Raw genomic sequence first — 17,401 nt, 5'->3', positions numbered from 1 at the left:
TTAGAAAACTTTCCACTAAGGCGTAGGTCACCGCCTCTGTTCTGCCACCATCATGCCGCCTCCTTCATGCCATCTGACGTAGAGCTTTATTCAACCACACCCGTAACCTCAACTTCCTCACTAGCATTAGTCAGCAAAGTGCCGTTTCCTGAAGAGTAGTGGTTTGCTGGAGCTAGTCGGCCCCGCCGAGATTTATGGAGCAGCTGTGGGGCTGACTGACACCTGCAGCATCCAGGGATCGGTCTCTCGGCACCAGTGGGAGGCTGTGTTTCTGTCTGTACTTGTGATGTTAGGTTGGGTGAACGTCACGAGGTGTTGGAAAACACAAGTCGATTAATTTCAAGGCAACGAATTGAGCTGTGGGGAAGGCGTTGTTTAGATCACAGCACATCATCTAATTTAAAGTAGGGATATTTCTGATGAATAATTTATGAGCTTTTTAAAGGAGAATTAGTCTTTCAGTAAGAAACCACTTAAAACTGAGCACAAGCTAATGGACCAGATTAAACACCGGCCATGCTAATATTGCATGTGTATTTTAGATCAACGTTTTCAGTAATCTCTGAAGCTTGCGGCATTTGTGCTGTTTATCAAGTTACACGTGCACAATGTCAGCTACGTTTGCAGACTGGTGTTCAGACACCTGTGCAGACTGTGGTTACTTGTCTCTCCGCTCGCATTATGCAAGTTTTACTTTATATCACCAACAAACAGTCGCTCATTTTCTGCATCAAAGTGTACCGGTTTGCACAGCTGTCATCTACTTTTCAACCCTCCTCGGGGAGGACGTGTCAGTCGCCTGTTGGGACAGCAGCTCCAGCTAATGGCAGGAGATGGTGTAACATCTTAGAACTAAAAGGCAAGCAAGGCTGCTGTGCTTCAATAATATAGGAAAGATTTCTTCAACCAACTGTTATTTCTGGTGCAAGATAGTAGAGCAGTGTTTAAACTGCTGGTCGAGGAATGACGCACAACTCTTAATATCAATATCAAGAAACTCTTTCTGTGCTGTCAACACTTTTAATAATGTAGTGTATAAATCACTTTAAACCGCAAAGACATGCAAAGGTGCAACATATGGATGGTTTCACTGTTTAAGAAAATAACATTTATTCTTGAATTAAATATTAGAAAAAGTGGTGAAAAAAACAAAAACAAATTTAAATTTATTTTCAGTTAAATGTCTAAAAAGAAAAGAAACGAAGGGATATCACCAACTTTACTTGGGCAGTCTGTCTGCGTGTATTAACACCTATCCGGGAATATTTTGCAGCTCACGTTAGCTTTTTATTTTAATGATTAATCACTGGGTAATCCTCTTTCTTGGCCTGCAGCTGACTGGCCTTACTGTTTCTCCTCTCATGATCTGCATTAAGGAGGAGGGTCAGTCTAACCACAACCTGCTGCAGGATGAGAACTGGTTCTTATGCTGCTCCACCAGTTTTACCAGTGCAAAACAAGGATGCACATGTTGCACGTTGCAGAGAAGAATCAGTTATTTTTAAATCTTTCATTTTAGAAAGCCTGTATGTATTGAGCTTCTCACACACCCATCTCTTCATCTATAAACACAATAGGAATCTGTGGGAAAAGCAGCAAATTCTCACATTTAAGAAGCCGGAGGGAGTCAGTTTGCAGAAGCTTTTGCGCATTTAAATGGGAGATGCATTTAAAGAAGAAACTGGCAGGAACATTATAAGCATTGTTAATTTTTTCATTTTTAGCCTGAAGGCTTGAGTGAAGTGCGGTCTCCAATTTCACCTACCTTGATGCCTAAAGGCTACTTTACAGAGTACTGGGAGACTTTAATAATGTATTCAGTGACATTTAGCTGTGTCATCAGCTCTGTTTATTTTACTAATGCGCCGCTGAATCGTCTTAAACCACCATTATCAAAGCCTGCTGCTTCCCAAATGTTAGAGCTCCTAAAGCATCACATTTGGACATGCCCGGCACGCTGTTTGTGAAAAGATCACTGAGCAGTTTAAAGCTTGTGAAATTTTAAAAATCTCTGAAAGTAGTCTTTAATTTGCTTAAAAGAGACCAATTTTACAGAAACCAAATGTTGTGTCGACGGGCTCCACTGCATGCATCAGCTCCTGCAACAAGCTGTACTCAGATCGACTGCCACCCCAAATGGATTTCACATATCCTGGTTAAGTCCGGCTCTCTGGCTGGCAGATCGAAAGCGGGCAGCTCGCGTGCGTGCTGTTCTGTCTGCGCGGCGTGCATGAAGACTTGTCGAATCCTGAGCCAGAGCCAAGTGCAGAGTAGGCAGGCCAGGATGTGTTGAGCTGTGGAAATATTATGTGTTAAGTGGAGCTCTTCGTGCTGACATTTAAACTTCCAAATCGAAGTGAAATCCCTGCCAGGTCACTTTGCTTCTGGCACCTTTTTTCCACCGGTTTTGCCAGTTAGAAATATATGGCTGTCCCATATGTCATTTTAGATCTGATAGACAAAACATCTGAAAACATTAGGCCCGTGCTTCCTCTGGACTGGAGACTCGATCTCCATTTTCCTCTCCATCTTCATGACATGTCACTGTTTGTTATTGCAAAGCAAGAAACAGGATGTGAGGCGATGATTGCCAGTATCTGCCGACCATTTGAGATGAAACAAGCTGTGAGACAGTGTAGCTGGAAAAGAGCACATGTTCCTTGGAAAGCAGTTATTATTGTTAATTCATTATATGATGCTCCAATTAAAGTTCATCCCATATTTTTAGAAAAACCTGGATAAACTGACCACGTGAGGTGTTGCATGCAGTGAGAAACCTGTGGACAGTTTTTACCTGTTGATTTGCTTTGGCTGTTTTTGCTAATTGGTTTGTTTTCAGGTCAACTTTAAGACGTAGTGTATAAATCTAACAGCATGAGGATTTCTGTTGTCTCCACAAAACATTTGAACAAATCTCTAGTTAACACAACTCAGCATTACCAGTTAAAAATATCTCCCCCAACAGCTGGTAGAGTCCAAAATGAAGTTTTTTGGTCCATATTGACATAATAGCATCACACAGATACTGCACATTTGTCAGGTGCTCATACATGATGTGAAACTCATGGATGAAAAACACTCAGACCAGTCCATCTGGCACCACATTCAAAGTTACTTAAAGGAGCGGTCCCCAACCCCCGGGCCATGGACTGGTCCCGGTCTGTGAGTCGTTGTGAGAGTTGAGGCTCGGGTGTGACATTTATGGTTTTCAGGGTTTTTATTGTTTTTTTTTGTTTTTTTTAAATCATTTTTATCATTAACTCAGTTTCCCTGGGTCTTTTCCCGTGCGTCATGAATAAATGTTCTTTTTTTTTTTTTGTATCGGTACTGGTTTTATTTTGTTGTATTTATCCGCAACACCTTAAAGGCCGGTCCGTGAAAATTGAGGTGGGAAAAAGAAAACATCACCTAAACTGTCAGCTCAATTGACCGAGCAATGATGTTGTATTAATGTTAAATTGTCATCTTCATTGTTGGAGTATTCAGCATTATATATTTGAACATAAACAAAAGTTAAAATAGTTAATGAGCTAACAGAAATAGTCTATCTGGACTGAGACAGGCTGAGAGGAACCTGAAAGGACTTTCTGTTAAATCTGTTTAACAGATTAAGTAAATTAAACTCACTGGTTTGATTAAGAACACTGTCAGGTGTCATTATCAGCTTCCAAGACATGATTAATCCTGGACTAAAAGGAAAGGCACTGAAGGCTTCCACAGAAAAACTTTGACTTGTTTATATTGTAAGATGAAGATGAAATGTGGACATAGACCTCACTCTTCTGCGTGGTTTCAGACTCTTGTCTTTAACTGTTTATCTCTTGCGGGATGGGAAGCTTTTAATGAGCAAGCAGGTTTTTTCCAGAGTGTATGTTTCCCTTGGACGCGCTCACGTGGTCCATGTTTTTTACCCACTGGCACAACAAAGATACAAAGATGAATTTACAGGCAGTGCTCTGGCGCATCATCAACAATGCTTTTGCTGTATATTTGATTTTCCTGTCATTTCAGCGCTTGTTATCCATTTGAGGCAGACTGAGGGATTTGTTACTGGGAGGATTTTGTGCAGTTTAGCGACTGATTGGCTGTCCACTTGGCATAGGACCAACGAGGGAGGCTGGCAAAAAAATAAAACCGATTATAAGCAAGTAGAGCAAATGTTAATTCATAGCTCATTGTGACATCGACAGACTTTGTTCCAGTAGCAACATCCAGAGACAGATTGGGTTTAAATATAACAGCTGTGGGTTGATTTGGAGTTAATTGTCTGTCATCTTAATTTCATGTTCAAGCTATTAACATCTTATGAGTGACGCTAAATTAGGCAAATCAGGTCTAAAAATAAAGAATCAACTTTAGCATGTTTAAAGAAATGTTTCCATCCGCTGGGATGTTGGATGCTACTGTATTACGAAGCAGTGGTTAGCTGTGATTTCACACCGGGAAGGAAATCCAGTTCAGCAGACTGTGCTGTGGAGATGTAGGTATGAAGGAAACTGGTGCTTCTTTGCCATCTTAGAGCTGAGCTGTTGGTAAAGCAGGCTAATCTTTATTATACTGTATCATCCAGCAACTAATTGGCTTAGCTGGAGCTTATTCTGAACTCATCGCAGCACAAACATGTTTCATGAACAGCCTGATGTGGCACGACTTTCCCTCCTGCAGCTTCAAGAAGACATTTAGTGATTTTCCTGCACATGGCTCAGTTCCCTATGTACACTCAGTTGTACTCGCCTATTTTTGGCTATTTGTTTAATATAATTTATTAATAAACAAACCGAAAGAGATCGTTTAAATTAGTCATTCAGCATTTTTTCACATACACATGAAAAAGTCAGGGGATTTCGAGTGAATAAAAAGAAAATACACGTTCTTGCTATTTGTTTAATTTCAAACATTTTTGTATCAGGCATACCAAATATAACTTTGATTGTTAACAAGAGAAACACAATAAGTTTGTCTCCCTGAGTTTTCTTTACATAACACTTCCTTTTCTGCACCGACCTCAAACAGGAAAAATTATCTGTCCGTTTTTGTTTTAGCTGAACTTTCTGTGCCGCAGCCTGAGTTCATCCATCTCTCCTGGCCAGACACTTACGCCTCGGCAGCCTGATTACAGGAGGCAGGTCGAGGAGATTCCTTAAAAAATCTGGGACAAACTCTATAAATGCTCCCAGTCTGGCCCCAGACGTCTGAATGAGGAAAGACTGGGAAGCCACAGACTTCACCTTGATTTAGTTTGCAGTAGCAAGACATGCTCCCTGGTGAAAGCAAGGGGGATACACAAGAACCCCAATCTTCATGCCGTGTATTATTGACAGCGGGCAACTTGTTTGGAGATCATGTGATCATGCGAGCTTCCATGTAATGACAAAAGCCTGTCTGTCCTTTTGCATCATCAGCAGACATACACCTGTAAACTTACTGCATAAATCAGATTTTTTCTTCTCGTTTCTGAATTGCAATATTAAAAGCGAAGTTTACACACTGAAGCTTATCTGGAGTCTCTTATCTCGGTTCATCACATACGTCTTATTGTATGAGAAGAACTGGGGAGGAATTTTCCTCAAAAACTCTGTAGCTACATCATCCATCGTTTATATTGTCGACTGTGCTTGTCATGAGTTGTGACAGGAAAAGGGAGATAGTAAACGGACTGGTAGCCTGTTAATATGCTGCTTTGGTTTTTTTGCTCGTACTGAATAAGTGCTGTTGGACTACAACCCAAATTCACACGCACACATTAATGCAGAGCTTTATCGAAACTATTGAGTCACTTTTAATGTATCACAGAAACACTGAAACACCAGTGGATGCACAGTGGATTCCCTTAATCTGCTTTGTAGTTGGTTTGTAAAGGTTTTGCTCTGTCATGGAGAGACTAGTCAGTTTTGTGACATTAGCATTGGAATGCAGCAATGCCAACTGAAATGGCTGTTTCAAGTTTTTATCAGCTAAATATTTGGCTGGTAGCGCGATACGAGCAACCAGCACTGCGGACTGGCAACGGGGAAAATGTTATTTTTGACAAACATGAAGTCTGTGTGTGTTTATTGTGTGTGTGTTTGTGTGTGAGATGAGTGAAGGAGGAATGAAAAAGGAGCATCCTCCCACACACAGCTGCCAAATCGAACAGCAGATCCGTCCTCGGCTGCTTGTTTGGCAGGAAAGATTTCAGGCGCAACTTCCTTAAGAAGCTGTGTTTACATGCAGTAACTATCTGTCATACACCGGCTCAGGTCTTCAGGTTTTATCAGGTTAATGGATTGATAGCACTTCCTGAGGCTGTTTGAGCAGCGCTGAGTTGCTTTCATGTTCACTGAAAACTGATGGTGGTGCTAATGATGCTGCGTGTTAGCTGTGACAGTGTGAGAGCTGGATGTGGCCATGTTAGGAAGCCTGAGGTCTTTACTGTGAATCGATTGCAACATAGCCAGGTTATCTCGATGCTATCTGAATTCACTTACCATTCAAGATTCAAAGCGTTTATTGCCATTTGTGCACAGAAAAAGCATTTCTCTGTACAATGAACAAATAGATAAAATACAAATAGCATAAATAAATAAATGGAGACCAAAAAAAATTGAATTTGAAAATAGATTTATGTGCAAAACAATGGCAATCAAAATAAGCGGTGACACGAAGCTACCAGTGTATCAGCAGCAGAATTTTTTTTTTCTTTTGTAAAGGAAGATGAAATTGTACTATGGGAACAATATGAACATGGTAAATGTGTCATACAGACAGGAAAGCAACACAGCTGCTGCAGACAAAGCAGTGCTCTGAGTGTGTGAGGGGAAAAGCACTGTGCAGCTGTACAGCACTGCTTTTGGCCCTTTGGTCAGCAAGACTGTCAAAGCGTCACTGTAGTAATATATAAATACAGTTGTTTTTGACCTGGCGAGCTTTGACTCTGACCCTCTGCTGGCCATCAAATGCTGGCCTCTCTCTTGGCCTCTCTGTTTAGAGAGGACCTGGCGTCCACATATGTGGACATCACATTTTGGGTTGTCTAGACCAAAATACTAAATTTTGCTCTACAAGGGCCTGATATCCACTTAGGAGGACATTATACTGCCACTGTTCTATCGAGATTTACAACGAATGGCCTCTTATGTGGATCTCATTTTTCTCAGAAACAAAAATCATTTAAAAAAAAAATCAGGTAATTCTTTGTTTTTACATTCATCAGGTCCCAATCAGTCCAAATAATGAAGAGAAATTGAAAATGCATGCCATGAAAGAGTTCAGGTCTTAGGAGGTTAAACCCATTTTCTATATTTTCTGTGGTTTGTACAAAAGAAAAAAAAACCTTTTACTTTTGTAAATGGTAAATGGCCTGCATTTGTATAGCACTTTACTTAGTCCCTAAGGACCCCAAAGCGGGGTCCTTAGGGCATCCCATTTTAAAGTAGCCTTTTTTCTCATTTGTTGGATTTAATTTGATACATTTTGATAGTTTCACATCTTTTTCTCTTTTTTTTTTTTCACTGACAAACTGACCTGGACTTCTCACCGTGTCCCAACTGTTAGCTTGGTACAAGTAATGCTGTGAAGTAAAGGTCTAGACTCTTTGGCTTTACACTGCTGTGATGCCTTTTGTTTCAGTGCTTTCAGCCTTTTGTTGCCTTTGTTCAGCCCTGTACAAACCACAACACTGTCTGAATTCAGCCAGAGCTGCTCAACCTGTAGGCAGATCCCAGAGGCAGCCGTTGAGCTCAGAGACCGGGAGGCCCTCACAAGTGTGAGTAATAGTTCTGAATTACAGTCACCGTCTGAAAGGCCGTCTGCGGCAGAAAGCTGCTGTGAACTCTGTAAAGAGTTTGAAAAACGGTGACTGGGTGTCTGCCTCATGATATACTGAAGCTTAGGTGGATGCCCACTGCTGAGCTCACCGTGGAGCTGCCATCCATCGAGTCCGGCCCGCTGGGCTGACAGAGTGTTGATAAAACTGAGACCGACAGAGGATGTCAGCGGCTGAACTGTTGTCTGATGCCAGACTTTCAGATCAAACTCCCTTAACTATTTGTTTGGTTGTTCCCATTTTTATTATGATTGAATAACAGCATGAGATACTGTATTGTTTATGCAACAATCAAACTGTGATACACGATTGTGTGGTTTATTCCAGGATAGGCAGAGGGATTAAAAGACACCCTGTGCTTCCAGTTTTTTCTCATGGATAAGGATCAGTGGTGCTTTGTGCAGTCAGATCCATTTTCAATCCATGTTTAGTGAGCCAGCGAGCTGCAGTCAGATGGATTTAAGGATGTTTTAAAATATGTTGAGCCTTTGTTTTGCACAAAGATACACAGTTAAATATCTTACAGTCTTATGTTGTGGGCTTTTTAAATGTCAGAGGGGCTGCAGACTGACTGCATGTATACTCAGGTTTGGCTTTGAAGGTGATTCCTTACAGGTTTAATGCTCCCTAAAAGAAATGTCTTTAGAGTTTTGTTGTAAGCGAACATCTTAAACCACTGCACATTTCTAATGTTGTTTTAATATTCAGTTAGTATGTTAAAGTTTGTATAAGTAAGGACGTAATGATGAGTAATGATGATTGATTTTTTAGCGACTGAAATAAATAAAGGAATAAATAATTTATATTATGGCTGAAATGTAAGAAAAATGCTAATGCGGTTATGAAATCAAACCAAGTTTAATCTCCAATTGGTGTTTTCAAAATTTTAAGCACTGCCCCTTCCACTGTGACCCCTCAGCACAGGTATTTAAACTGGTATTTTTTTCTCTTACACTCTTCACTAAAGGTGCAATCGTACCCAAAAAATAAAAATAAAAATCGTGTTACATCTCGGAGAACTCGTGTTGGAAATAACTGATTGTTAGAGGCCGAAAATGTGCACGAGTGAAAGCTTTTCCACTTTTGGTTGATAATTATTATAATTCATTATTCACATTTAATTTCAGAAGATTTTTTATTGAATGATGATACACAGTGAACATTTATCATGAAGGATGGTAAACAATGAAAGGATGACATACGGGTTTAGACACTGAAAGCTGGTAGGTTATAATGATGAACCAGGGAGCCCAGTGAAAAGTACTCTGCAGCACACTTAGCTTAGCATAAAGCCTGGAAGCAAAAAAACAATTTCTACCCATATAAATTAAATGAATGATAAATATTGTGTTAATTAAAGATAGAGCTGGGCTGGAATAGTTTGTCCACTTCAAGGATTCATGCTAACCCTTCTCCTAGTTTTGAACAGTTGTTACATATTTACTCATTTCTTTTCAGTTCTTGTGTTATTTTCCTGTGCTTTGCTTGTTCAGAGTGAGACTGTGCAGGTAAAGTAGATGATTCAACTCTGGACAATATGCTGTAAGCTCCACACATGTACGCACACCACACACTTGTGGTATGCACATAAGAAACACAAATCATGCACATTGCGTTCAAAAATAACAATAATGTAAATACTGCGAATCCATGTACATATTGTAATTACTCTAAAGGCTGCTCTTGTATCAGTGTAAATGACCCTGCTACAAGTGTATGTGTATATCTGTTGTTTGTATATTTTGTATATACATATGCATACTGTTTGCACTTTGGATTAGATGGCAAACTTTCATTATTTTTAGTAATGTACTTTTCAGTGACAGTCTGACTGAATGTAGCCTAATTTAAAAGGTAGTGAAGTTGAGCTGAAGATGTTTGTAGCAGGACAGAAACAAGATAAACTGATATAAAAATCCTCACGAATAAACACATGCAGTGAGGATTTTATTTGTGAAAGTTAAATAATTTTCCCTGCAACTTTTAAAAACCTGCAACGCTTTCCTGCACAGAAAAAACAACAATAAATAATGAGGACCCACAGACCTGTCATCCGCTGAAACCTTGGGACCTTATGTGGCTAGTTAGTGTAGATAAACACATGCACATAACCAGTTATTGTGCATAATTGTGCAATAAAACTTTAATAAATGTAAGAAGGATGTTTCTGTGGTAATCGTCCACATCCAGCCGTCACCATCCAGTCTCTGTCCGTGTCTTCTATCCGTGTTATTCCTGTCCTTCTGTGGAAGTGTGTCCGAATGCGTCTGAACATATTTAAATGTGCGACTGTGATGTTTTTGTCTTCTGTTCCCTCCATCGCAGCGTGGCTCATTGAAACTGCATTGTCTTTCCAGGTGGCGAGCGTAACTGTGGAGTACATGAGCTGATCTGCGTCAGAAAAGGTAGGGCAGATCAGAGCTCTGGGAGGTTGACCTTTGACCCATGCACTGCACCTCCCGCTCCACCTGTCTGATCATTTATCACCACTAAAAACATCTGTGTGTTTGTTTCTGGCTGTTTCGAGTTGTACCGTGTTTACTGTTGGTCTGCTGTACGGTTTGGTTCTGTGTGCTCACTGCTTGTGTTCATGGTGTTTGTAAAGCTTGTAAAAGGTGATCAGTTAGAATTATCTGATGTTGCATCTGTGATGTATAAACGCTTGTGACACAAGAAGTCGCCTTTTTATTTCTATAAAAGAATTCTTTTTTTAACGGGTATGTTTGTGTTTGTCATAGTTAGCGTTTCCTTTATGTATGACCAAGATTCTAAGATGCTCCAATGTCATGATTTATGGTTTTTATACATTTTTCTGGACAGAAGAGTTAAAAACACGCATTTTAAACAATTCATGTCTGCGGCGTCTTAAAGCACAAACCTTTTTTCATTGTTACTGCAAAATCTTAAGGTGTTTGAGTAAATTATGTATTACAGTATGCTAGCATCGTTTTGACACTGAACTAGATAAACTGTTGTCATGGCAGCCATACAGCAGTCATGATGTCACTTTTGCTGCGTGCTTTCATTTGTGATGGTAGCACTTTGCAGCCAGCTTTATTTCAAATGCAGTGAACAAAAATAATGCTTGCAGAGCTCTAGCATTTTAAATATTTAATATGTTTGCAAAGGTTAAAGCTAAAAGCTAAAATGAGATACCCAATTATGGAATAATTACCTATAAATTATAACATCCGCTTGTTGCTCTGATAACAGAAGCATTTAAATTCCATTTTTATTTAACTAATTTAAATTTTTTAAAAATATGCATGACAGATTTTTTTAATTAAGTAATTAAAGCATTGAAAAAAAACAATTCGCCCTTCCAGTACTCCAAGATGCCACCATAGGTTTACTTCTATTTCATATTAAGCAGTCAGCTGGTCACTCAGAAATTCAGCTTTACCTCTAGTTAACACTTTGTTTTCATTGATCTAACACAGTTATTCACCGTATTATCACAAACAGATTGTATGTTATTGCAACTTGACTATATTCAATTCCAAATTGATAGCAGACTGGCTCCATCTAATTTCCATTTTATCGCTGTCTCAGTGCACTAAAGTCACAATAACCATGTGACTGTACTTTTAATCTAAGCATTTTGTTGCATGGGGAATGAAATGTTTATAATAAATGCAAAGAATGCAAAATTAGAATAAAAAAAAATGTTTTGTTAAGCAACAACTATTAGATGGGATTTCAATGATACCAGATACAAAGTTACTGTAATTACATAATTGCATGTAAGGAAACACCAAAGTTAATCTTATTATAAAGTTATTACAAATTGGTTTTCTGTTCTCTATTCTGTTTGTCTAAATTGAAGTAAGAATTTCAGTAATGAAATTGGGCGATTATTAATGTAATCAGGGAAGTCTTCATGTGGCGAGCAATTTTAATAATCTGAAATATTTTATTTACCATGTTGATAACTTAGAAAGAAGTGGCAAAAAGTCCTTGTAAAACTCTACGGTATTCAAGCGCGGGGATTTATTGTTCAGCATCTGGTGGGTGTAACCACAAGCTTTTCTCAGTTCATCTGCAGTGAGTGGTTTGTTTAAATGTAACTCACCGAAGGGAGCTACAAAACGTCAGACAAAGCAGTGTCAGACGATAATATAAAAGTACTTCATATATGTCGTTATACTGACTACATCATGCATACATAAAAAATGGGAGGCAGGCCATGAATGTTTGAGTGAAAGTATGTGTGTATTTGTTTATGACAGAGTTTGATAGGACATAAAAACAGCTTCTTGAACATTAGTTTAGATTTTGTGTTGGATGGTACAGGCTTTCAGAGATTTAGGAGCAGAACTTTAGGGTTCCCCTGTATTTTTTAGAAACAAATAATAACAGATAAGGAATAAGATGAGTTTGTAGCTGCTCAGTTTTACTCATATTTTTCTATAATTTTCATTATTAGAAAATAAAAACACTGTAGTTTGTATTCTGTAATCAAAATTCTTGAGCCAGTGTTGTGCTGTAGTTATCAAAACAACAAATTACTACTTCTGCATTAATATCTTATTTGCATATGAAGAGTTTCTTTGTTTTTCTTTTTTAATAATGCTTCAATGTTCTGCTTCACTTTAGTTGCATTGGAAAGGTTGTTGTTATTCTTATTAAAGGTTATTATCACTGAATGAAAATCATATTTCAAAAATATAACTTAAGGCACTTAATTTGTTTTTTAACAAATTCATCTTTTAGAGCGAAACCTCTACATGCGTCTTTTAGTGCATTTTCCACACAAGTCTTGAGTCCAGGGGACGGTTTCACAATCAGTAAGGAAGCGACCGGAAACATTACAAATGATGAAAGCAGAGTTTGAAATGAAACTCTGAACAAACTGATAAATGAGACTTCACCCGTTTAAATGTCACCTGATACCATTTGCATCTTCTTGGTGGTTCTGTGAACATCGTGGCTTTTGCCAACAAAGGGAAGTGACATTTAAAAGGTTGGATATGACCTTTATAGTAACAGAAATCCTCACACTTGTGTCTTGGAAGAGGCTAAGGATTTAGCAGGGTGATACATATACTATCTACTAAGAGCTTTCACTGGATATATTTCTCTCATTTTTTATCCTTATATAACAAAGACATCAATTGATTTGGTGAAGAATATCTGAAGTGAGAGGATGTTGCAGGAAAAAAAAGAGAGAGGTGTGCACAGTGTTGCCTGAGGAAGCTCCTAAAGATCGAATACTTGGAGCCGAGAAGTGTGCAGGCTGTTTTTGTCTTTTTTGGGTTACCTAAAAAAACCCTCCAATGCATGGTTAACCTTAGTAATTATTTTTCACTGTCATATATTAATAACAAATCCTGCTCCTAGTCATTTCTCAGTGAGCAGACATGGTTTGTTTTCGATGCAGCTCATATATTGACGTTCCTGACTTGCCAGATTTTCTATTTATTTATTTTGTTTTTTGCAGTTTTACACACTAATAAATCAAGTTAACTAGAAGAGTTGCAGCTTGGCATGTTCGGTGAAAGTACCGAGCACTTCTCTTTTACCACGGCATACTCATGTTCATAAAGAAAGTATTTCAAACTAAAAAATAAATATGCACAAGTGATTGCAGAAGGTCCTGATCATGATGGAGGAGGCAGCTGAGTGGTCTGCTTGTAGAACTGTGTGTGTGTGTGTGTGTGTGTGTGTGTGTGTGTGTGCGCGTGCGTGCGTGCGTGCGTGCGTGTGCGCGTGTCACATAATTGGGTTTAATCCATTTGTTTGAAACTACCACAGGTGTTGTGTGTTTGCATGTGTGGCTACTCTGTGGGTAATGTGCTTCAGAGTATGTGTGGGAGTTTGCATGGGAGCGCTGAGAGTGCTTATGAGCTGCCTGTGGAGTGTGTGGGTGTCTATGTGGATTTGAGGTGGTTTGGTTCTTTATGACAGTTTGCATGTGGACGGGTCAGACTTTATCCAGCAATGTCCTCTTCCTCCTCCTGGAGCATCACGTGAGATGTAGTTCATCCACTGTGTCCTTTTAGAAAACCTGACTTTGTAAAAAGAAAGCCGAGGACGCTTCTGGTTCTTGATGTCATTGCATTGAATGTTAAACTATTAAAAGGCTTTTCTGGTTGTAGTTCTTGGTTCTCACTGGTGTGAAATGTTGGCAGCTACAGGAGTTTTATTTTAGACGAACATGAAAACTGTTGGATCTCCCCAACCAGGGAGGTGGTTGTCATCTATTAACTGTTTTTTGAGGAGTTGAAGCCAATTGCTTTTCTTACACTGATTAAAGCGAAATGCAATTTTCATTGTGCCTTTTCTTTTGCATTCACCAGTGACTGGAGAATCAATTTTTAATTAAATCTAATTAAATCTCTGAATTACTGCTGATACGGAGTACCCATCCAATACCAGAATTAAATTGAGCTTTACTCCTCACTCTGAGAAGGATAATGGGAGCCATTCAGTTTTGCCTGAGGCAACATGAGGCATGGTTTAAACATTTCACATGACAAAATGTTAAATATGTGCATTACTAGTAAAACCTAATTTAGTTATTTTAGTAAAGCAGGATCAAGAAAAGTAAAAGAAAAACATTTTTGCTCCACTTGTCACACAGAAGGAGTGGAGCACATCTTGTTTTCAGAGGAGAATGGCCAATCTGCTTTGAGCTGTTGGAGAGGGAGGACTAACTCAAACATACGTTTGTTACAACCCAGATGTTGTACCTTAAAGCCAATTGGCTACAGCAGCAGAAGACCACACTAGATGCCACTTCTGTCATGTGAGAACAGACACAGGAACTGAGAGTACATCTCACTCAGGCTCAACAAAAATGGACAATAGATGAATGATTTGATCAGAAATCTGGCATCTCTTAGTACCAACCGAGCATTATTTAAATGCCACAGTGTACCTGAGTAATTCCATCCATCCATCTTCCGGGCCGGGTCATGGGGGCAGCACCCTAAGCAGAGAAGCCCAGACCTCCCTCTCCTCCAGCTTATCCGGGAGAACACCAAGGCGTTCCCAGGCCAGCCGAGAGATATAATCTCTCCAGCGTGTCCTGGGTCTGCCCCGGGGCCTCCTCCCGGTGGGACATGCCTGGAACACCTCGCCCAGGAGGCATCCTTGTCAGATGCCCGAACCACCTCAGCTGGCTCCTTTCGATGTGGAGGAGCAGCGGCTCTACTCTGAGCCCCTCCCGGATGGCCGAACTTCTCACCCTATCTCTAAGGGAGAGGCCGGCCACCCTTCAGAGGAAGCTCATTTCCACCGCTTGTATCCGCGATCTCGTTTTTTCGGTCACTACCCACAGCTCGTGGCCATAGGTGAGGGTAGGGACGTAGATCGACCGGTAAATTGAGAGCTTTGCTTTTACACTCAGCTCCTTCTTCACCACGACGGACCGGTGCAGCGTCCGCATCACTGCGGCCGCTGCACCGGTCCGTCTGTCGATCTCCAGCTCCTTTCTCCCATCACTTGCGAACAAGACCCCGAGATACTTGAACTCCTCCACTTGGGGCAGGAACTCATCCCCGACCTGGAGTGGGCACGCCACCCTTTTCCGGCTGAGAACCATGGCCTCAGATTTGGAGGTGCTGATCCTCATTCCCGCTGCTTCACACTCGGCTGCGACCTGTTCCAGTGCGAGCTGGAGGCCATCACCCGATGAAGCGAACAGAACCACATCATCCGCGAAAAGCAGAGATGAGATTCTGAGGCCACCGAAGTGAAAGCCCTCCGCCACTTGGCTGCGCCTAGAAATCCTGAGTAATTTTCCTAACCATACCCATCTCTTTATGACCAAAAATTATGTATTTTCTGATGGCAATTTAATGCACCAGCCAAGTTCTAAACATCTCAGTTTGGTTTCTTATACATAGCAATGAAGACACTGCACTCAAATGGCCTCCATAGTCATCAGGTCTCAATACAATAAAGCACCTTTGGGATGTGGTAGAATGGGGGGTCACATATCAATGTGTTGCCTATAAATCTGCATGCTGTCATAATAGCTGCTAATCTATGCCATTAAGGAATAATACAGCTCTGAGGGTAAAATTCAATTCAGTTTTATTTATACAGCGCCAAATCACAACAACAGACGCCTCAAGGAAAAACTTTTAACAGGAAGAAACCTCCAGCAGAACCAGGCTCAGGGAGGGGCGGGGCCATCTGTCGCGACCGGTTGGGGTGAGAGAAGGAAGACAGGATAAAGACATGCTGTGGAAGAGAGACAGAGATTAATAACAAGTATGATTCAGTGCAGAGAGGTCTATTAAAACCATCTGAAGAGGTCTGACGGGTACTAGCAAGGTGTACCTGATGAAGTGGCTGATTGTATATACATATACAGGTCCTTCTCAAAAAATTAGCATATTGTGATAAAGTTCATTATTTCCTGTGATGTACTGATAAACATCAGACTTTCATATATTTTAGATTCATTACACACAACTGAAGTAGTTCAAGCCTTTCATTGTTTTAATATTGATGATTTTGGCATACATAACTCATGAAAACCCAAAATTCCTATCTCAAAAAATTAGCATATTTCATCCGACCAATAAAAGAAAAGTGTTTTTAATACAAAAAAAGTCAGCCTTCAAATAATTATGTTCAGTTATGCACTCAATACTTGGTCGGGAATCCTTTTGCAGAAATGACTGCTTCAATGCGGCGTGGCATGGAGGCAATCAGCCTGTGGCACTGCTGAGGTGTTATGGAGGCCCAGGATGCTTCGATAGCGGCCTTAAGCTCATCCAGAGTGTTGGGTCTTGCGTCTCTCAACTTTCTCTTCACAATATCCCACAGATTCTCTATGGGGTTCAGGTCAGGAGAGTTGGCAGGCCAATTGAGCACAGTAATACCATGGTCAGTAAACCATTTACCAGTGGTTTTGGCACTGTGAGCAGGTGCCAGGTCGTGCTGAAAAATGAAATCTTCATCTCCATAAAGCTTTTCAGCAGATGGAAGCATGAAGTGCTCCAAAATCTCCTGATAGCTAGCTGCATTGACCCTGCCCTTGATAAAACACAGTGGACCAACACCAGCAGCTGACATGGCACCCCAGACCATCACTGACTGTGGGTACTTGACACTGGACTTCAGGCATTTTGGCATTTCCCTCTCCCCAGTCTTCCTCCAGACTCTGGCACCTTGATTTCCGAATGACATGCAAAAGTTGCTTTCATCCGAAAAAAGTACTTGGACCACTGAGCAACAGTCCAGTGCTGCTTCTCTGTAGCCCAGGTCAGGCGCTTCTGCCGCTGTTTCTGGTTCAAAAGTGGCTTGACCTGGGGCATGCGGCACCTGTAGCCCATTTCCTGCACACCCCTGTACACGGTGGCTCTGTTTCTACTCCAGACTCAGTCCACTTCTTCCGCAGGTCCCCCAAGGTCTGGAATCGGTTCTTCTCCACAATCTTCCTCAGGGTCCGGTCACCTCTTCTCGTTGTGCAGCGTTTTCTGCCACACTTTTTCCTTCCCACAGACTTCCCACTGAGGTGCCTTGATACAGCACTCTGGGAACAGCCTATTCGTTGAGAAATTTCTTTCTGTGTCTTACCCTCTTGCTTGAGGGTGTCAATGATGGCCTTCTGGACAGCAGTCAGGTCGGCAGTCTTACTCA

General features: G+C 40.6%; 1 protein-coding gene across 2 annotated transcripts in view; it reads left to right on the top strand.

Moving 5' to 3' along the window:
- syt14a (synaptotagmin XIVa) overlaps positions 1 to 17,401 on the top strand; it is a 60,680-nt gene that overhangs the window by 2,742 nt on the left and 40,537 nt on the right. For both annotated transcript variants that reach the window (XM_063500156.1, XM_063500157.1), the window contains exon 2: positions 10,162 to 10,209. In XM_063500156.1, the coding sequence (XP_063356226.1) occupies positions 10,162 to 10,209 (48 nt within the window). The remainder of the gene's footprint in view (positions 1 to 10,161; positions 10,210 to 17,401) is intronic.

The sequence above is a fragment of the Pelmatolapia mariae genome, linkage group LG16_19 (assembly GCF_036321145.2).
Source record: "Pelmatolapia mariae isolate MD_Pm_ZW linkage group LG16_19, Pm_UMD_F_2, whole genome shotgun sequence".
Lineage (NCBI taxonomy): Eukaryota > Metazoa > Chordata > Actinopteri > Cichliformes > Cichlidae > Pelmatolapia > Pelmatolapia mariae.
Note: the sequence above shows the minus strand (reverse complement) of the source record. Positions and strands in the feature narration are given on the sequence as shown.